The 21,626-nt window shown below is 37.7% G+C and overlaps 2 protein-coding genes and 1 long non-coding RNA gene across 11 annotated transcripts in view; 2 read left to right on the top strand and 1 right to left on the bottom strand.

The window, feature by feature from the left end:
* LOC134859221 (uncharacterized) overlaps positions 1-10,393 on the top strand; it is a 61,669-nt gene extending 51,276 nt beyond the window's left edge. The window contains exon 4 of the long non-coding RNA XR_010165058.1: positions 9,718-10,393. This is a non-coding gene — a long non-coding RNA (uncharacterized LOC134859221). The remainder of the gene's footprint in view (positions 1-9,717) is intronic.
* Positions 1-14,124, bottom strand: part of khdrbs2 (KH domain containing, RNA binding, signal transduction associated 2) — a 79,711-nt gene extending 65,587 nt beyond the window's left edge. For all 9 annotated transcript variants that reach the window (XR_010165055.1, XR_010165054.1, XR_010165056.1 and 6 more), the window contains exons 1-2: positions 13,746-14,124; positions 3,201-3,328 (exon numbers count right to left, since the gene is read on the bottom strand). Coding sequence is in view for 5 of the 9 variants with exons in the window: in XM_063875593.1 (XP_063731663.1) it covers positions 3,201-3,328; positions 13,746-13,836 (219 nt within the window). In the remaining 4 variants the exon portion in view is untranslated. The remainder of the gene's footprint in view (positions 1-3,200; positions 3,329-13,745) is intronic.
* A 3,214-nt stretch (positions 14,125-17,338) lies between these two features.
* si:dkey-103j14.5 (isoaspartyl peptidase/L-asparaginase) lies at positions 17,339-21,338 on the top strand. Its single transcript, XM_063875170.1, has 7 exons — positions 17,339-17,469; positions 18,017-18,207; positions 19,208-19,350; positions 19,526-19,689; positions 19,820-19,938; positions 20,100-20,210; positions 20,831-21,338. Exons 2-7 carry the CDS (start codon positions 18,021-18,023, stop codon positions 21,031-21,033), a joined length of 927 nt encoding a protein of 308 aa, XP_063731240.1. The 5' UTR covers positions 17,339-17,469; positions 18,017-18,020; the 3' UTR covers positions 21,034-21,338.
* The last annotated feature ends 288 nt before the right edge of the window (positions 21,339-21,626 follow it).

The raw sequence follows: 21,626 nt of genomic DNA, 5'->3' as shown, positions 1-21,626 counted from the left end.
GTCACGTCGTCAAATCCGAAACCATGCGGAAGAACTCTCCCAAGTAATAATTTAATTACTTTGCATTTAATTAAGTTGCAGCAATATGGCAGCGGTAAGCACGAATGAGCACTGTTGGACTGTTGGAACGTGAAGGAACAGATTTATGACATTTTGTAATTTGCCACCGGTGACAGAGAGCGACACTGGGCATTATTGATTAGCTATGACACAAAGCGAAGTTTCAAGTAAAAAAAAAAAAAAGAACATTTACTTTGTGACAATCGGCAGTGCCAATGCTGCTCAAGTAAAAACATGTTTTAAAATCGGGTTTTCACGGCTTTTAAACCAATTTTAATGTTTGTATCTGTGTTCTTTAATAGAATTCTTTAAGGAAACGGAAATAACAGGTAATCTGCTTTTTTCTCTCTCTCTTTTTTTGCAGTTTTCAGGTGAAGTGAATATTTTAACTCACATTCTTAAAGAGAATTCAACATTATAGGACACAGTAACATTTTGTTGGAAAACCATTTATAATCAATACATGTACGATTTATCTAAGTTGTAGTCAAAAATCAGTTTTTAACTTGGGGAAGTTGGCTGTGTTTTCATCTTACTCATCTTTCCAAGCTCTTCGTGACTTTTTTTTTTTTGTTCATCCTCTTTGTGGGCCGTGCCCTCGATCAAAGAGTTCCTTCATGTGGCTAATTACCATTAACTGAAAGTGCAGTGTTACCAAGATGTTTAAGATAGTGACACAGCAGTGTCTTGATGGGTGCTGACTGTGCAATTAGGTCACAGAAGTTGTTGTTGGACAATAGCTCTGTCCCTCTGGACCGCTCTGCTTTGCTTACTTTGCAGGCACTGTTACATTCATTACACAGAACCAGGATTCTCAGCCAGTGTATCGTGGCTGTGAAATTTGTTCATGATCATGTGTTTATTTTTTCAAAACACATTTTTATGACTCCCTTGAAGGCGACAACCCAAAACTGGCCAGGCATTTTTGGATGGTCAATGGTTCACAGATTGTTTACTCCTTTAGCTCCACTGGTTTTCATTAACCAGGAGCTGATTTACACCTGGGACACCTAATCAATGCCAGAAAGTATGATAGAGAAAACAAGGACCTACAATATTTTCATTTTGCTCCTGATCTGTTGTCTGTGGAAGTGTTTCAAAACAATCAGATACTTTTACATTTTTGAGAGAGAAGAGATTGTCACCTAACTTAGTGAGTGTTAGGTTGTTTAAATAAACTGTGGGATCACTACTTCCCATCATTATAACCCTTTAAGAGTATGAAACATACTTTACAAACATTGCTAGATGTTTTTAAAGGAGCCAATACCAACAATGTTTTTTTGCTAGATTTCCATGTAATTGGTTGTACATTCAAGGAAGATTCAATGTTGTCAATGAGAAGTACGCATGCATAAAAAAAAGGTTACATTTGGACAGAATATGTACTTAATTAGGCAGAAACACAGGGACAGAAAGATATCCCTTGTATCCCCTTGTGGGTCTTCTGTTCCCAAGAAACTGTCTCAATTGGCATTTTCTTATGGATCTGAAATCTATTTAATAGAGTGAGGAGTTCCTGAAAACAGCTTAATTACTTTCTCCACAATGATCCTGAGGAAACAGCAAATTGATTTCTATGGAGTGTCCAGAGGGGCTCACTGGACTAAAACATACCACCTCTGCTCCTGAGGCTCCTGACATATTCCTCTGGTCCTTCTCTAATAAGGCCGGCAAAATCAGTAAGCCACAGTTTTAAAGCCACAGAATTAGGCTGAAATTAAATTGCTATAGGATCATGAAACGTTGAAAGACGTTGGCACAACACTTAACAGAGAAAGGAACTTGACTTGAGTTAGACGGAAAAAATGAACACTGTCAGTGTTTTGTTGGACATCTCTTCCCCATAACTCTTAACTGAGCACTTACACCAGCAGCGACAATGAGAGGAAAAGTGACCACAAGTGATTCATCTCAAACAAGTGCTTGGAGACAAAAAGTGTCAGATACTTGGGAAGCAGAGACAAGGTCGACCAAATTGTTAGGAGAGGAGAGTGCCCACTATGTTTGGGGTAGAGACCATTGAATCCGTCCACTCCCGAGAGTTGGAAACGAAAGGTTGACGATTCAGTCTGTTATCAGGCTTGATAATGAAAGCAGTATTGTTGTAAACTGACTGTGAAGAACAGAGCGTGCGGGTTTTTTATGATGTGGATCGCTTGCAAGGTCACATTGAAACCTATGATTAGACATTGTGGAGTTTTAAAGAATTTGCACCAACAATGACAAGATGTATCAGCAAAGTTTTAAGGCTTAAAGACAATTGGGTTTTATCGGCCCCTAAAATGAATAGACCTGAGCAAAAATCCAAGCCAGTTCTTATAAATGATCATATATCTCATAAGCAATAATGCTCTTTCAGATATCATTTAAATGGCTTGACATAAAAACAACATTTAAGAATTGTAAACCAGTGGAACAAAAAGATATATTACATAAAGATATATACAAAAATACAGACAGTAAAGCACAGGAACAAAACAATATTACAGAAAATAGAAAGACTCCCAAGTGATGTCTGTCTAACTACAAATCAATGCAGTATGTATTGTACTAGCAGAGCAGGACAAATACCCAATAAAATGAATTAAAATATGTTCAGTTACAATGTGTTGCTACGCTGATGCTATTATTCTTTAAGTTGCATCAATGCAAACCCAGTGGAGCAGGTTTCCTTGATTACAGTGGCAGCAAAGCTTTTGGGTCGCCACAAGCAGCTGCGTGTTGTTGCTTAGCTGCCTGACGGAGCAGCCTCATTAGGCTTCATTTCAAACTTTGTCACTAATGACATTTCACAAGTCAGAATAAGGCGTACTGTGTCACACAGTGATTTATGGTCACTGTTCTTCACTGTACCCTTGAGTGCTTTAGTGCACTAAAAACATAGCTTTTTGACGACTACATCAAATAAGCAGACAGTGCTTGGTGACTTTCTATTAGCCTGTTTGAGGCTCAGGCGGATTTTCAGTGCAAAAGTATTTGTTCAAAGGGCTGAAGTAGGAGGGAGACCTGGTGTGACTAGGATTTATGATTAATTATTATCTCAAATTTCCATTTCTGGTCAGTTTCATTTCCACATAAAAAAAAGCCCCCTATATTGAGTGTTTTATAGTCTAACACGGTGCTGTTGTGTCTCTTACCTTCGGATACTGTTGGATTGGAATGAGAACTCTTTCTGAGAGCTTGATATTTTTATTGCTGATGATATCTAGGTATTTGTTAGTGTTGCCATCTTTTCTCGATTCATCACCTTCATACTTTTCAATCTCTGCAGGGAAACAAAATAGAAAAAAACAGATGAAATGATCATTAGTTTATGTCTTTGAAAAAAAGTCAATATCGTCTGTCTTCCTTTGGAGCCATCAGCAGCATGGAAAACAGGCTGGAGACACATTAGGAGAAACGTTACTCTGCATTGCATTACACAGTGAAATATCTTTCTGATGATTTTCCACTCAGCTGTAAATATGCTCACATTGCAAATGTATAATGATATTAGATTATCCCACTGACTCCTGGTACCTCCTTTTACATCAGGCTCTGTAATCGCAAAATCTAGTAATTCCAATCAAAATAACAACAGAGGCAAACAGTCACACTCGCTGTGCCTCACTTCGCTGCAAACTGAGCTCTTGAGGGCTTTTGGCAGTTTCAGATACCCACACAGCACGGGACTTGCACGAATGGTGTACTAAACTTAAAAGATCCTCAATGTTATCGGATGAACGTCAAATGGGGTGGTAAAGACTGGATCTGTGAACTCTCTTAGATCCTATTTGCAGATCATTGGTTCCAATCAAACTGCGGTATTCCTCCTAATAATTTGCAGGATGGGCAAATCCTCTGCAAATTAGCCCAATAGTTTCCCCAGCCCTTAATGTAATAAGATGAGAAATGAGCAGTTTTAAGGATATTAAATGTTCGGTTGAGCTTGACAGGAATGCCCTGCACAGAGCTATTTTTTTGATTGATGCATATTATAGCACTTGAGCTGAACCACTCGCAATACATTAAGTGCTCAAGAAATGAAGCTGTCTGTTGTCCACCTAGAAGGATGCTCCTTGTAGTTAATAATAACCGTTGGAATTACAATTATCAGCCTGCAACACACGGGCTAGACAATTAAGGACGTTCCTGAACGAGACCAAGAACGAGTCAGCGACCGCTACTTGCTTTATTAAAACTCAAGAGTTAATTTAGTGTGGAGCACTTGACTGTTATCTGAGCTGTCAATAGCCAGTGGTCAAAGCTGAGGTCAAAACCAGCTGCAACCAAATGGATGTTTCATTACGGACAAATTAATGTAATGTTTTATCATTGAACAACATTCAAATGAATGATTTCCTCCGTTTTTCTGTTCACTAAGGCAGGAAATTGCTTACAGAGAGAAATACGTTCTAACGAGGGGGCTGAATCTACCACAAGATTCATGTTTCACTTCCCAGAATTTGAATAGTCATCAGTTTGTATGCTAAAAGTAATGCTATGTTGAAACAGTGTTCTGGTTTATGTTCCCAGTGAGACTTTTCCTTGCCGTGACCTTGTGGCCGTCCATAACTCCAGTTTAATGATCCCTCTGTTCAGTTCCAACATTCACCCACTAGCAGTTCCTAATGGCCAGTGGTATCATTTTTACACCCTGGGTTCATTTGTTTGATATTGCTATTGTCTGGGAAATCACCAAGACAAAACTCCAACAGCTTGAAATGGCCCGATTTCTTCCAGCGTGACACAATCTCTCTGATTGTGCCTGATTGTCCGAGGAAGATCGTTTAAATTGGAACATGCTGTCTCCACTTTTTTGCTGTTTTTCTTTTGTGAAATGACTCTAACCGAAGCTAGAAAACTTAATGGAAAAATTAAGCTCAACAAACTGGGCTGCTGCTAATAAATGAATGTTTGAAAATTGTAGGTAATCAACTATGTACAAATCAATGCCAGATGGAGCAGGCTTAACATACTAATACGTAGTGAAGAAACAATGTTGTTTGGATTTATTCCAGTATACAATATGATGTTTTTAATGCACTCAGTCTTATTTGAAAAAATATAAAATATCCCACGATGAGGCTCTAATGGAAAGGACTGCATTACTAAACTCAGTGAACTCTGTTAACTGGTAATGCTTACTCATACCACCATCGCCTGTCTGGGTACAGACTGTGCCTGAAAACTTTTGCTGAATCACAGGTAAACAGATTGAAATAACCCTCCAACCTTTTATTCCCATCAACACAAGGCTGATTCACACACCTCCTTTTGTGACACTTTACACAAGACAGGTGTCCCAGGAAACCAAACGTGTCTTTTAAAAATAGCATTCATACAATCTTGCCTGAGGAGATAAATCAAACACAACCTTTATAAACACATTTTGAGATAGCTCTGCTTTAAAGACAGTGGACAGACAGGGCTGAGACGTACAGTATGTTTGTATACAGGAAGAGAATGTGTGGCCTCATTGGTGATTGGGCTGGGATGTCAAATTTTTTCAGTGGGTCCACCACACAAACTTAAATATCCCAACAACTACTGGATGAATTGCCATGCATTGTGGTGCAAACATTCCTGGACCCCAAAGGATGAATCATAATAATATTTTGGGATCTTTTTGAGCTTCACAATGAATAGAACTTCTATTTAAATCACAATCTGGGCTAGTTTAAAGGGCAATTTGATTTACTTCAATGATAATGAAAATAGTGATGTGAAAAGGATCAATTCCCCCAATATTGTGAATCCTATCACAATAGCAGTTTCAGTCACAAGTCATTGTTTTTTTTATCCAAATCATGCAGCCCTTATAGGTGATACCCCATCAACAGGGTAGAGGATGATGACTACAAAACAATGTTATTCTCATATCAATGTGGCTGACATTAGCATTAAGCTCAAACGCCCTGCTGTGTTTCAAAATAGCCGTTAGCGTGGGGAAACATTATCGCTCATCAATACCGACAGCACCAACCATCAAACACCCTAAACACATCATATTTTATGAACAAATCCTTCTAGCGACAATACGAATTATCAGCAACGGTGGATGACATTGTTATATTTTAACAATGTCATCCACATTGTCACACACATATATCGTCCACGTAAAAAATTGCTTTGGTTCAATGGAGGGGTCAACAACATATTGTTGGTGGTTAAAGTTTTGGTACTTTTAAGAACATTTGCATATGTTTGTTAGTCATACCATAAAGTAAAGCTCATTTGCATTTGAACCGATTTTAATTCCCAGTTTCCGGTTTCATCAATCCTCTTGATATCATCTCACATTAGTTTTGGTCGCTCGGGTCAGAATTTGTTTTTGGTAATAGTGTATTTCTAGCCAATGAACCTGATTAAACTCTGGAACAGCACAGAATGGGAAACACCTTTATTCTGGTCTGCAACCTGCCAGTGAACTCTGAAGAGGCTTATGTGTGTGAGAGAAAAAGAGGCAGAGGATGAGGGACAAGGAAAGGGAAACAAAAAAGAAAATGAGCTTACAATATATAAATCTGGGGAAACGTTCAGGAGTACCATCGATGTCAACTATGTTGCAGGGAGCGATGGGAAGATCAGAGAAGCGAGAATGTGCTTTGAAGGTCACTGGTTTCACTCAGGATGAAACAGATCTCATTGGGGGAACTCAAAGAGTAAAACACTCTTTGCTGTTATTCTGGTGCTCTTGATCCCCTCTGTTGCTCTGCCCAAACTGCTTCAGTGCAACTGCTCAGCGACCAAGAATGAAAACAAAATCTGTGGTTTAACTGGGCAGCTATACTAGATACATTTGTGCAACTGAAAAAGAAAAAAATGTGCTCAGTCAGCCTGCCATGGCTTAAGGTTAAAACCAGCTTTGGTCTCTATACAGCAACACAGAGCATCAACACAGACGGAGAAACAGTTTGAAGTTCATTTTTCCTGGACACCAGCAAAATATCAATAAATATACACAGAACTGTATTCCTAGTTTTTGGATTACAAAAACTAGGAATACATAGTAATAGTATATTGAGAGATGGCAGGATGATTGACTGTGTTGCACTGATATTATCTCTAACAACTTGCACAGACTGGAATTCACCAGAAGCTCTCGTATATTTAGCTAAACGGACAACAACACAAACGTAAATGGCCTACTATGTTTGAGCTACTGCCAGTAAATAATAACATGTATGCAGAAGTTCAACAGCATACAGAAGGGGGAATGGGAGCCGCACCATGTGTTGGAGATAATATGTTTACTGTCGGTTGTTTATCCTCACATCGTAGCTTTATTGGATTTTCAGTTGTTGTTTGCAATACAGTCCATGAAACTACAGCATGCACTTTGTTCTACAGCTGAATGGGAGCTGTTTGTAAACTGTGTATGCTTTCATTTCTGATATGATGTTGGAGGGTTACAATCGTCTCTTACTGCATTGCTAGAGCAGGTTTCTCTGTTAACTGCACACTACTGTATAATACAGCCAAACACAGAACTGGTTCCTATATAGAAAACGTTTGATTAACTCCCACATTGTTCCACTGACATGCTGTAAAGCGACTTCACGAGATAAAAAAAGAGCATGAAGATTAAGCTTATCACGGCCAACAAAGAAAAAATCCGAGATCTGAAGTGCTCTGTGCGTCCTTCCCATTTTTTCCACTGCGCTAGCCTTTTATTTTGCAAACCTGGCTTGAAGACTGGAAACCTTGAATAACCTGCAAAGGGATGGATGAGCATTAAAGAAAACTGCACGTAGTAAATGCTAGAAAAACATATTTGAACTTCCTGTTTCTGTGAGGTGTAGTAGATGGGAGTCGTTTTGTTTGTTTGATGTCCAGAGCTGTTATTCTAGCACATGATTTTTATTTTTTTCAATCACTAAACATCTGTGAAAAGAAACCATTACTGAAAGATTAGAGAGTCACTTTATTTATATTTATATATATATTTACCCTGCTCAATGTTTCAATACTGAAATTCAGTGATTATTACTTCCTTTTCTTTATTTCTCCTTTGCTTTACAACTGCAGGGAGTTACCAAACACAAAGGCTTTTTAGAGTACAGCCATTAGCCTGAAGATTATTCTTTGATTTCTTCCACCTACTGAGTGCTATATCTTAGACTTCACGATGCAAAAATGAATCAATGTAATTATTTTCCAATACCTAATTGCTTGTTCACATCCTACACGGAAAGAGGTAGGGCTCCACTTAGCAGAGCGGGCATGGTGGGGGAATGGAGGACGAGATGTGCAATTAATTCTGTCCTTATTCACTCTGGACTTGTGATTGTAAATGCATGGGGTTGGAAATAGGTTGGCCACATGCTGTTTATGTGTTTTTAACTGAGCCGCACTGAGGCAAATTGCATGGAGCCCATTGACACACTGATGAAGTATTAAATCTACAATGTAATTATAATGCCCTCTTCATATTCTCTGCTGAGTGGTCGATGGAAAGTGAAGTGAAAAACAAGTTACTTCTCAAACTAACGACCTAAAAAGCAAGCAACCTATACTATTTCAATCATGATGGTGTTTCAAATATCATATATTTTTACAACATGGCCTAAGGTCATATATATAACACACATATATGTTTTGTTTCTCTTCATTATAAACAAGTATACAGTATGTGCAGAATGTTATTTTTATTCCATTATACAAACAGTGTGATGTATTATACATGACAAGTGTGAATTAAATTGACTTACAATATACGTCTATAATTTAATTTAACAGCTTTGTTATATTCAAGGGTACACGGGTATGATTGGATACAGTGTGACAATTATTTGATGTATGAGGCATTCTGGCATTTTCATTATCACTACCAGCAGATATAACTTCCAGGTGTTTCTTGTATATTTTCACTGCTGTGTGCGTGTCACTGTGTTGTTGAGTTTATATTCTCTGTGTGTCTTGGATTTTGGTCAACAAGCATATGACCCTTGACATCACCACAGCGAACACTGTTTTTTTTTTTGTTCAACAAACACAAATTGTATTTATTCCTTCTGCAGAGGGTCGAGGCTTGGCATTGATGAGGAGGAGATGGGGGGATATATTTATTTTATATTGCAGTCTCTGATAATGATATGTTGAACAGCACATTGGCTACCATCAGCATGAAGTGGTTTATAAATCAAATAAACAAGAACCAAGTCAAAGTGAACAATGTGAGCAGACTTTAAATCACATATTACAACAAATACATTTTCCGCCACAGTAACATACTGTGTGAACCTGTGATAAAGTTGGCAGTCACTTCAAATAAGTTACCAACAAGTAATTTGAAAGTGTTTTACCAAACACATTCCACAGAATATGAGAGGACGTGTAGTCATTTAGCTTATTTCCTAAATATGTGATCCAAAATCTGTTATTTGTCATAATTTTTTTACTTTAAAAATCCCATTTCTATTTCTTTATGTAATGTCCCTGTTTTATGTGAACTTTAAGGAAGCACGGTCTCTAAAACATTTTGTCTGAGGCCTGCTGCCTCGGCTCATCCACTTATTTCAGATTCTTGAAATGCTAGCGACCTTGGAGTCTAATCTTATTCGACCCATGCACTTATTGTAACTCATTCTTGATAGAGTGTTGGCTAAATGCTGAAAAATGTAATGCAATGTATCACTTTCCTAAAATGTATTTTTTGTGTCCTTTTGATAGGTGCAGTGGCTGCTGTTTTTCTTTCGCTATGAGCTGGGTCACTGCTGGATACTGGACAGTCCATAATGGATAGACTGATAAAAGGAGCAACCATTTTTAAATAAGAGAGAAGTAGATTAAAAGGAAATCGTTTTTCAGGGAAAGAATTGCATCCTATGGTGAAGCATCGTCTAAATCAATTATAACAAAGTAATACGTTCCTGACTTAGCAGGCCATGCATGGGTTTGTTTGGAAAGCCTGTGTCCCTACAATATGTATTCAAACATTGCTTGTATTCTGCACCATGCCAAAACAGAAAGTCTTTTTGGATGTAATGTCTCATATTCAGAGTATAGCGTTAGATTGAAATGTACTTAACAGCCACTGATTGAAGCTTCTCAACAACTAATCATAACTTCATTATCAGCTGACTGAAACTAAGGCTAAAACAGTCGCAGTGTATTGTATGGGTTCATGCTTTGTCTGATTAATTTTAATTAAAGTCAAAGGGTCATTGCCCAAAATGTGATGTGAGCTTGTTTTCGATAAAGTCGTGACTGAGCATTTTCCTCAGCCCGGAGTTGGCACAGTATTCATTCTCACATTTAAATGTGTGCAAGCAGAAATAGACAAATACTGTCATTTGCGGCTGGTTACTTCCTCTCTTTCTAAGAACGTTTCCTCCTGTGGCTAAACTCATACATTATATGGATTAAAATGGTGTGTTGATATCATACAATAGGTGGTTTAAGAGAAAATTTAAACCGAAAATACTGTACTAAATGGACATTCAAGTGGCAAAATCATGAAATTGCATAAGTGAAAAATGGGCCCTTGTGCAGTGGGCAGATTTATTTGTAGTAAAAATAACACTCAACTATATTTTGATCAGAGTACAATTACCTGAAACAAAAAATCTTGTTTTCATTTTCCTCATTTCTACATAGGGAGTGCGTCCTCCTCCCAGAGTCTGCTATGAGCTGACAAACAAAACACTGACTCTGGAGGGCCTTTGGTGTTTTAATGCTACCTAAAGGCTAGTGTACTTCACCAGCAGGCAGCAGCCTGAAGTTGGTGGCTCATAAAGTAGAGTTATGGTAAGGAGGACCTCTGACAAGTCATTAGGTCAAAGGTTCCTAAAGATACCACAGCTTTACAAAACTAAAAACATTACTAGGCTTTACTTTACATGAGTCACAGAGTTGGTCCTGCTCCGTATCTCATCTGATCTTTTATTCAGAGAAGCATCTTTCAAATCTCATCTTGTTTTTCCTGTCACTGTGCCTAGCAGCATTTGTGAGGGCATCTAAATATAACAGACCCTGTCAGAACACTTAGTGACATAAAACTAGAAACTAGTAAACTTAATCTGTTATTGCAAAAACAAATGTGAGAAAGTTCCGCTTTACATAAAAAATTGAAACACAGCACACCCTTTGTTTGTTTTTCTCAACATTTCAGCATGTCTGCCTCCCCGTTTGCTTTTCTTTTAAACTTATTAGGAATCACATTAGTTTTCATGGCATGGCTGGGCTACGTGGCATGTAGGAAAACCACTGGGATCCATTAAAGGCTTCCTTTTTTTGACACTCACTTCAACCCACTTTAAAAACAGGTACGCTGCTGTCTCTCATTAGGTTCACGTCACACTGAAATATGATAATATTGTGTCAGAAATAAACACTTTTATGCATGTTGTATTAAATCTATAACAACAAAGGAATTCGTACAAATATTCACTTTTTCATCTTCAATCAAGCTTACACTTTGCTCTAAATGGTCATTATTACCACCACCCACCTCTTGAATGGCTTTGTCCCAAACTGCACTAAATGTGCTCAAAGAAACACAAACGATTTAGCAGGCAACATCATTTAAACACATTCATGGATATGAAACCGGTAAACTGAGACCATGGTGAAACCATGCTGTGCTGTTTGTCGTGCATCATGTGAATAATGCAGGATTACATGCTTTACTATTGAAGGAAACTAGTTGTGAATGTATACTTCTCTAAACGGAAGATAATCCTGCTGTCCTCTGATATATGTGATCCTACATCCATGAGACAACAATAATAAAAACTTTGGGGAAGGTTCCTAAAACTATTAACAGATGCTGCTTACAGATGATTATGTTGTACATGTTCAGAGTTGATCAAATGAAGCCGTCTGAACTGACAGTTTATTCAACTGATTGTCCACTATCGTGTTTGATGCGCACTGTTTAGGCTTGACCTTGCAAACTGGATACATGCTTTTCTTTACTATTATGAGGAACTGCAAGTGATTTGCAAGTGTATGTGTTATTCATTTACAGAAATTAAAAACATTCAAGTTGCTGTTCACTGCAGCGGATTGTAATGACTTGAATTCTTTGAATCCAACTATGTGAGTCAGCCTTGAGTAAATTTGGCAAACTGTGGTGTGTGCTAGATGATCCCATCTGCATCATCGTTAGCAAGAAGAGCTGGCCTGTCAGGGTGTCTCGTCAACATATTTCAGCAGCAAAGCTTAAGGGGCGGGAGGCACCAGAGCACTAACACCCCGTCCAATCAGAGTGCATTAATCTGACGGACTAACTTTTAACAAACATGTCAGAAACTGTTCAAGCTAGACTAGTAGTGTTTCATTTTGGGGGAAAAGAAAGAAATAATATTTGACTTAAACCAATTGGTCAAATGTTACAGAAATATCATTAAAAAGATAACTTTACAGTAAATATTCACATTGTATTAAATAAATGGTGTAAACCTGACATTTAGTTGAAGGTTAATATACCACATATAAAAAGCATGGTGTTTAGTTTGGTCTTTTCCTATCTGATTACTATCCTTTTCAGACAAACGTATTATACCAAATATATATATTATTATATTATATATATTATATCTGTTTGTATTTTAAGTAGAGTCCTGTAAAGCCATGTTGCGTTATCATATTTGACACCAGAATAAAAGTAAATTAAATCACCCAAAAAATCACATCACTCAAACCTTCGGAGCACTGAATCAAAAATGCAAAAATACATTTGTAGACCAACTGAGCAGAGCTGTGTTTTTGAATTTGTTTTTTGCGATAATGAGCTTGCTTTTGAAAGTGACACATTATTAGCAACGCAGAGGCTTTCTGCAGTATGATTTTTTGTCTATATGCTGCAGTTTGGAGCTGATTATAATGCCCTGTTAGATATACTGTAACATTAAACCAGAAGAAAGACTGGAGAACATTTGTCTCAATAGCATTAGGTCCCCCTGTGACCTTGATGACAGTTAGTCATAACTTGTGATAAAAAGAGAACATAAATACCATGCCACATTCACATTAATGGTGTTGCAGTTGTATTTTTCATGTTGTATAAATGACTCATGCTACAAATAGCACTTACATCTCAGGTAGTGTTCCTCAAAATATCACACTGATGTCATTTGATGAGTGTAATACACTTTCAATCAAGAAAACTCAAGGAGTGTGTTAAATGATCTGAACACTGAGTGATTCTGGCAACATGTTCTGAAAAAAGATATCGCAATCCTGATATGCTGAATATACAACAGCTGGCGAAACATGAAAATGAACATGTGTAACCTTAAATCTAAAAAGTGCACTATCTTTCCAATTAATTATGCATTAAAGCAAATTAGTCATTTTCCATTTTAAATCTTGGAGATGTTGTCCACTAAAGGTTCAGGGTATTTTTGGGATGTTGTCAGCCAGAGCTTGACCTTGGAGGGCAGTGGGTTACAATAAGAGGTGAGAACTGTCTGACTCTACACTCACTTTACTTTCTTTGTTTACTGCATTTATTCCTTCGATGGTAGAAACCCCCAGAAAAGTTCTGCACTGGAGCCAAACAATAGCTACCTTCATTCAACACAATGCACAGGGAACCCACTACCATGAAACAAGCATTAAGAATTAAGGTCAGTGGGTTAAGGAAAGCTCACACTGGGTCACTGTATTTGCACAAAAATACAACACTATGGTTTTTAATTGCCGGGATCATGGTGAATGCCTCTGATGAAGAGGACTTAAAATACCTGACTTACCTTCTGCAAGCAGACGCACCGCATGCACATATGTAGGGTCCAAGCCGTTCTTCTCGGCTACCAGTTCAGGTAAGCACTTCTCCGGATGCATTGTTTTATTGGAGCAGACCTGTTCCCCGGCCGTGCAGGTGAAGCGACAGAGGGCTGAGCGTTGGAATGCAACTGTAAACCTTCCCGCTCCGGCTTTTCGATAGCTTCAGTCTACCAGTCTAAAGAGCACCACAAGAAAAACAAAACCCTCCAAAAAATAAGTCGTCCCGGGGCTCAGAGATGCCTGACTGGTGCTGAGATGTAATTCAGAGGTGTGAGCGACTGGAGGAAGCTTTGACTTGTGATTCAGAGGTGTGAGCCCATTTCCTCCACCGCTGCCTGCTGCCTCCCCTCGGCACCCCGCCAGACTCTCACACTCAGTGGGTCTGCAGACCGCGCTGCTCCCCGCCCCTCAGCATCATTATCAGCCATATTCCGGGACAGGCGCTGCTGAAAAACAAAGCCGGTCCCCGCTGAGCGAAAACCAATTGGGCAATGTGCATGGACAGAATGGATTTTTTTTTATTAAAGAAAGTTCACGTTCCAGTGGTTGACAATAATACCTGCAATATTTCCTGTACACAATGTAAGAATATTAACTGTTATGCATTTTATGTTGCCAATAGTGTATCATTAAAAAAACTACTGTACAATAAAAATGCCTAAGGTCAATGTACATTTGTTATTAAGTGCCAGTCACGATGCAAGTCCCTATAAGAGCTATCAGTGGAGCCTAAATTAAAGTGTGTATGATAAGTTTAATTATGGATAAAAAGTGAAGTCCTTCTACTAAGAGAGATAGTACCTTATCTCCAAGAAAAACATCTCACACCTAAAACAATGTGTGAATAATGTAGGAGCAACGACCTAAACACAGGTTTGATGTGTTGCTGTCTGAGGTGCTGAACACTTGCTGCATGGCTGAGATTTCTCTGGATGTTGGAGCATATTTTTATTACATGTATTCTAAATGAGAACCTAGCACCAGAATAAACTACAAAAAGGAGGGTTTTCCAATGTTGCATTTACTTTATTAAGTAGGGAAAATATTCTATTCCATTGGTGCACTTAGATGTTAAGCAGCCTACCTCATTGTGTGTTAGCTATAAAGAAAATGTATTTCTAATATAAGACTCAGGTTAATGTATACTTCTTACCTCCTGTGTTAAAGGGGGCTCAAGTTGTCAAGAAGAGCTATGTCTGCTTGTGAAGTGAATTATATGACACTACCTTAAAGAGGTTTCAATGTCAAGGGAATGCTTCATTAGGTCTTTATGAAGCAATGTCAGTGATGTCAGCAGTGTAAGCATGCATCCAATATGAAACGCTTCCCTTGTCCCGTTGAATGATATTGGCTTGAGTCCTAATGTCATCTGGAGCACAGCACGCAGGCTGCTTTACTTACTCAGTCTTGAGTTTGAGCAGGAGAGCCTGGTGAATGACCAATTGTAGCTCCACTTGACCTTTACAGTTGAGTCGCACTACAGTGATCAGAATCACTAAGACTGTGTGGGGACTGAATGAGAGGCCATTTTGGTGAATCTATTTTTTTTTTTTACCACAAATGTAAGACCATCAATAAAAGTAGAAACTGTAAAGGTATATAGGTATGAATTTAATAAAGTTAGTTGACTTTGCCCACATAACTTCATTTGTCATGTGTGTCATTATTCAGTACTTTTCAAGCACTATTTCTTCCTTTTGACCTTTAAAGTATCTTGACATTTAAGATGAGTATGAAGTATTTTCTTTCTTTGGTAGACATGGTGCAAATGGTTTCAGAGGTGACATTCCAAAGTATGTTCTCTGTCATAACATGTGGACATTTCATCTTATTTGATTTGATTTATCTTGTTAATTGCTATTTCTTCTCATATGAAATGGCAAGCAGTGCTATAACATTCCAATATTGATCATAACTAGCTTGTCCTTTGCCATTTCTTTTCACAATTAACGATAATGTCTCTCTGAAATGAGGCACAATTTCATTCTTTGGCTTATGGCCTAAAATAAGTGACTGGACCCATGTCAGCCAGTACTGGTTTTGCATTTCATGCTTGCTGAACCTTCACTGATTTAATTTAATTCAATGATGTGATTCATAACAATGATGATGATGATCCTGCTGCTGTGCTGTTACAGTGGCTACTAATGGTAATGATGACTTGAACTGTTAGTGTGGTTAATCTTGTAATCCTATAAAATGGATGTGAATTTAGACAGAAAAGACATAAACACACAATGTGCTCCTTCATCATGACATTATAGGAAAAAAGAAAAGAAAATACGGATGGGCAAAATAGTATGTACATTGATGTTTATCAGTGCAGTTGGGAAGAATACTTTTTCTAAATCAGACTATAGGATTGCAAGTGACTATTTTAACTTGAACTCTCTGTATCAATACTAAAATAAGTGTTCCAAAAGTTCAATGCATCCCATGCAGATTTGCTGCTCTCTAGTGGTCAGAGTGCAACAATACACATTTCACGGCTCTATCCATGTGATGCAGTTTGGCCTTTCAACGGTTCTTTATTGCATATTTTATCAAATAGTGCAGCTGAACCATAGGTGATACATCACTAAATATGTTAAACTTTATTTCCCTAGTTTAAACGTCTGCAGAGAGGAATTGTGCAATGAAAATACATGTGCTTGATCACAACAAGTTTCCTTTATTTGCCGTTCTTGTTTATCTTGTGTATTCAGTGTGAATAATAAGATTCTATTTTACAATATTGCATATTATTTATCTTTATTATTTGCTATGACAATGAAAAGTAACATGCAGGAAGGGTAATGGGGAATTTAAATCATTAGATTTTGTGAGGATATCTTATGCGTGCAATGCAGAAGACCAGCCTCTATGCACACATTGTGATTGTTTGGTCATCTGGTAAACTCTGTCCTCTTTTGTCTCCTTGTTGGACCCACTTTTGTGAACAGATTATCAAACTTTGTTTTCAAAATAAAACTATATCAACTACATACTATATAACACACTACTGTTCATTTAACAGAACTAGCCTGTTAAATAGATCCACCTCGGGCCTTCCTAACCTTTAGACCCTGACAAAGCTTTTTGTTTGTTTTTATTCTCAAAAATCAACACCAATCATCAGAATATTTTGTGTAAGACAGAGCATTTGAGATAATGCCTGAGAGATTTAATAGACTGAGACTGTAAAGTACAGGCCATATGCAATACATTCTCTGTATTAAACAAAGCAACACATTGTCTGTCTATCAGGGCAAGTTGTTGATTTATATTTATGTAAAGGTGAAAAATGAAGAAGAAAACATATCAGGTGGAACAGAAACCATGCATGCCTTGCCCAAAAAGCTTTGGCACCACCTGACTAGGCAGTTTGCAGGCCTACTTGTAGAGACTAGTTTTGGAGTTGCCTTGTGAATACTTGTGAATACATGATTAAAATGATTACATCATTTCAAAACAAAAATTAAACTTTTTTAAAGGCAGTTATGATTTAAGCCTACTACTAAATGTTGGTCTACACGGGTTTTATTATGAAAGACTTTACCGGAAGTTTACTTTGAATGAGGTTACATTAGTATTCAGGCTCTTGTCGGGATGAAGGCGAGAAAAACACTTTTCCGATACCACGTTATCACGTGACTATTGCGGATTCGCGGAATGTTTTTATCCCGGGATTAAGCGAGAGTATCAGGAAAGGTATGAAACGTCTACATGTTTAATAAAAGTACATTTTGATTCAAACAACTGCAAAAATAATGCTAGACATCAGTTGGCTTCTGAGAATAACATGTGAAAGCCCGAGTGCCACACTGCCTGACACACGTGTCCTGCAGTGTAGTCGTAGATTCAGTTCAGTTTTTTTTCAGTTCCTCTGTTGAAGGACTTTTTTTTTTTTAAATCAAGTTTCAGCGTTAATTATTGCCTTGGAAAAAGCAGTAATAGACAACAACTCGAGGTCTATTTAGATTGAGCTACTGAACATGATCCTGAATGCTGGATTTGAGATACAGGTTGTTTTCAATCTGAAGAGGTCTTGAAAAAGTCCTGCATCTGAAATAAACAACATTAGATGAATGTGGCATACAAAGTGATCATTGCCATGCCCCTAATGCAAAAGTTGTAGTGTTAATAGTTTTCTGAGTTTCTTAGAAGGCACATCAGCATATTATGAATATCTACAATCAGAATTGTAGGCTGAGACACATTAAAGATAACATATTGTAACACTGTTTTTCTTCTGCAGGACCATGTCAGCAGTGGTAGTGGTGCATGGTGGGGCGTGGGCCATACCTGATGACCTGGCCAAGGCTTCTGTTGATGGAGTGAAGGCTGCAGCACGTGAAGGCTTTTCTGTGCTGAAAGTTGGAGGAAGTGCTTTGGATGCTGTTGAGGCAGCTGTGAGGGCCCTGGAAGATAACCCTGTTTTTAATGCAGGTATACTATACACAATTACTCATAGTTCTCATTCCAATAGTTATACATTTATTCTATGCAGTCTGCACTAAAGATACTGTATATATGCACAAAGATTCAGATCAATTGGTCTGTAGCTTAATGTCTCCATCTGCTGGTGGGGATGCCAACATTCATCTGGAGATAGAGAATCAGAGTGATGATGATCAGTAGAGGTGAGGTAACTGACTGGTAAAAGGGCACATCCTTACACTCTGGCATTTATCCCAAATGTGTTTTAATCCCAAAACATATCTGCATTTTAAATTATGTTTATATTGTAAGTAGCTGGTGTGAATAACATAAACTAGCCCAACAGAATGTAGAGTTCTGTACGAAGAATAATATAAATAATATTATTTTATGTGTGCCTAAATGAGTGCCACAGCTTTTGGGGACAATTTGAATTTAAAATGTTATGAATCCTGAAAAGTTTTCACTTAGAGTCTTTACCAAGTAAATACTGGTATATGGACAGTATTAAGGGATGAAAAAGTGTGGATAAATTAGATAAAGTAGTAATGTATATCTCTCCTTTTATAGTTTTGTGTCTGCCTCCTAGACACGTAGCTGCTATACTTTTTATACAATGAAGATACATTAAAACTACATTGCAGAACTTAAAAGCTGTTGAATTCATCAAAACTATACATTTTAAAATTAGTTTTATGTACCAAAGATATTTGTACGAGTAAAAACAATCTGGACACCAATAATGTGTCACATGACTATGCTGTTTTTATACGGGTTTGTCACCACCCTGTGGTTTTGAGGGGACATAGCAAGCAATTTAAAGCCTCTGTTTCCAAAGTAGGAAGGAAAAGCCTGTTGTTCTAGCACCCTCTCTGTCTGTTGCTCTTAGATTCTATTTAGTTTCTCTGCAGATAAAAGCCCTTCAGTTCACATGCTGACTCACTTTTAGCTGTGCACATCAGTTTTTTATTTGAACCATTGTTTACGGGTTTTTTTTGTGTGATTGTAGGTCATGGAGCAGCGCTAAATGCTGATGGAGAAGTGGAACTTGATTCCATTATCATGGATGGAAGGACACTTGCCAGTGGTGCCGTGTCTTCAGTGAAGAACATCGCCAATCCTGTGTCACTGGCACGCGCAGTGATGGAAAAGGTGTTGTCTTAAATACTTGCTTTTGTTAAGAACTATAACTGATTTGATTATAGATTTGGACTGAACCTTTTTTTTAAAATATTTTTTGGGTAGGGATTGTTGTATTGCAGGATAATGAAAATGTTTTGAAATCCATTTTCTTTTATTACATGTCTGCTGCCATTGAACATGTCAGACATCCCATGTCATGCTGACATGCAGAGGTGCAAACCTGTTTGCAGAAAGCATTGGCATGGCCACCGTCCCCGCTGATAAACTGGTGACTGAGTATGAGAGGAAAGAGTGGGACAAGCAAAAAAACTATGTCACTGGAGTTATGGAGGATTTCAACTCTCAGTGGCAAGTATCTTCAGCTTTTGACCCCTTCTTTTCTCAACTTCAGATTTCATTCAAACATTTCTACACATAACATGAACGTGATGATTGCTTGTTATATGCAAAGTCAAATATGTTGTCGCTTACATTCCAGGGCCCATGATACTGTTGGGGCAGTCGCTGTGGACTCCACTGGTAATGTAGCATGTGCAACATCAACTGGAGGAATCAGAAATAAAATGGTTGGCAGAGTGGGAGACTGTCCCATCATTGGTACGACTTCATTCACTTTCAATTTAAAAGGACGATGTATCATTTCAGTAATACTCCCTACCTTTTTGTTTTTACAGTATTTAGGGACACCAATGTGGGAAATTTAGCAAAAAAGTAGATTTAATGGTTTTTTTTCTGCCATGTTCTTTCTTGTAAATTAGGCTCTGGAGGATATGCAGACAACCTCAGTGGTGCAGTGTCTTGTACCGGTCACGGAGAGTCTATACTTAAAGTGACATTAGCCAGACTCATTCTTTCACATGTTGAACAAGGTGAAGTATTACACTTTAAACTCTCTACATTAAGACAAACCACATACTGTATGTCAGACTTTATCTGGTCTTAATATAATCTGATGTTACCACTTTTGTTTTTGGGATAATCAATAAAACAGTAAAATGAGGTAATGATTCATTTTAAATCAAGTTTGTATGCCTTGTAGTTTAGTTTAGTCAGAGTATCAAAAGAAAATGTTCTGCATTGTAGCAAAAATATATAATTTATAGATTTAACTCAAATGTTGACTGTTTCTTTCAGCTGAATTTGATTTGATGGAATGCTGAATTTAACAATGGCTGCAGTTATTAAATTAGCTTGTTTATTCAAGAGTTGGTTCAGTTAGTTAGTTAGAACAAAGTGCAAGGCAAATGAGAACACGTTAGATACTGTTGGACCTTTTTACTATGTTCTCCCACTTTGATTCAAGTTTAGCTATATTACATTCTGGCTTTCATTGACAATGGTATGCAAGTTTTAAGAAGGTCAGATTTTTTGTAAAGAAGAAGGAACATCTTATATGAATACACTTGTTTAGGAATATGACCACACATTGGTTCCCTGAATGTTGATGGTTATTTAACCATTTTCCATTCATTTCCATAATTTCTCGCAGGTAAATCAGTGGCAGATTCTTCACAGTTGTCTCTGCAGTACATGGGAGACCGTGTCCGTGGTGCAGGAGGCGCTATAGTAGTTTCTCCTTTAGGACAGTGGGAAGCAACATTTACCACAGAGCGAATGGCCTGGGCAGCAGTGGATCGGGATGTTCTGTGGTATGGATTAGACCCAAATGAAAGACTGAAGGAGCAGATATAATAACATAACTATCTTAGCACAGGTTTGACTTTTTATAGTCAAAGCCTGGAGCTTTAGAATAACTGTATTTCTTATTTGTTTTCTCCTAAATCTCTATGGTTTGGATCACTCTGTCATATTTTATAGTTAAAAGTTGCTACTGTTGTTTGTAGCCAAATTAAAGTCGTTTTTTCATTAGTTAGCATGTCAGACCTACATATTGTAAAGTGCATACTGTATGCACTGTGAAATCCACTGTTGAATATGGAGATGATAAATATTATTGTAAGTCGGAAGAAATTGGACCAGTTGTTGTTATCCCACGATTGAATATTACATTAAATACTAATGAAAGATGTCTGATCTTTTCGTTTCTCAAATAAATATCTCTATATAATATATTATCTATTTTTTACATTATGTTTTAGATTATCTCTCCCCACCCAGGACTCTCTGTCATCACTCTTGCACACCTGATACATAAAGTGTTTTGCATGCAATGGTAATCAGCTCTGGTGTGTACAAATTGAAAGGCTGTATTAAAGGTACACAGTGTGGATAATACAACTAAAAGAAAATTAGCATCCGGTGATATGGTGTTATATACAAAATAA

Source organism: Eleginops maclovinus, chromosome 22, assembly GCF_036324505.1.
Source record: "Eleginops maclovinus isolate JMC-PN-2008 ecotype Puerto Natales chromosome 22, JC_Emac_rtc_rv5, whole genome shotgun sequence".
NCBI lineage: Eukaryota > Metazoa > Chordata > Actinopteri > Perciformes > Eleginopidae > Eleginops > Eleginops maclovinus.
The sequence above is the reverse complement of the archived record's forward strand: the minus strand, read 5'-3'. Positions and strand labels throughout refer to the sequence as shown.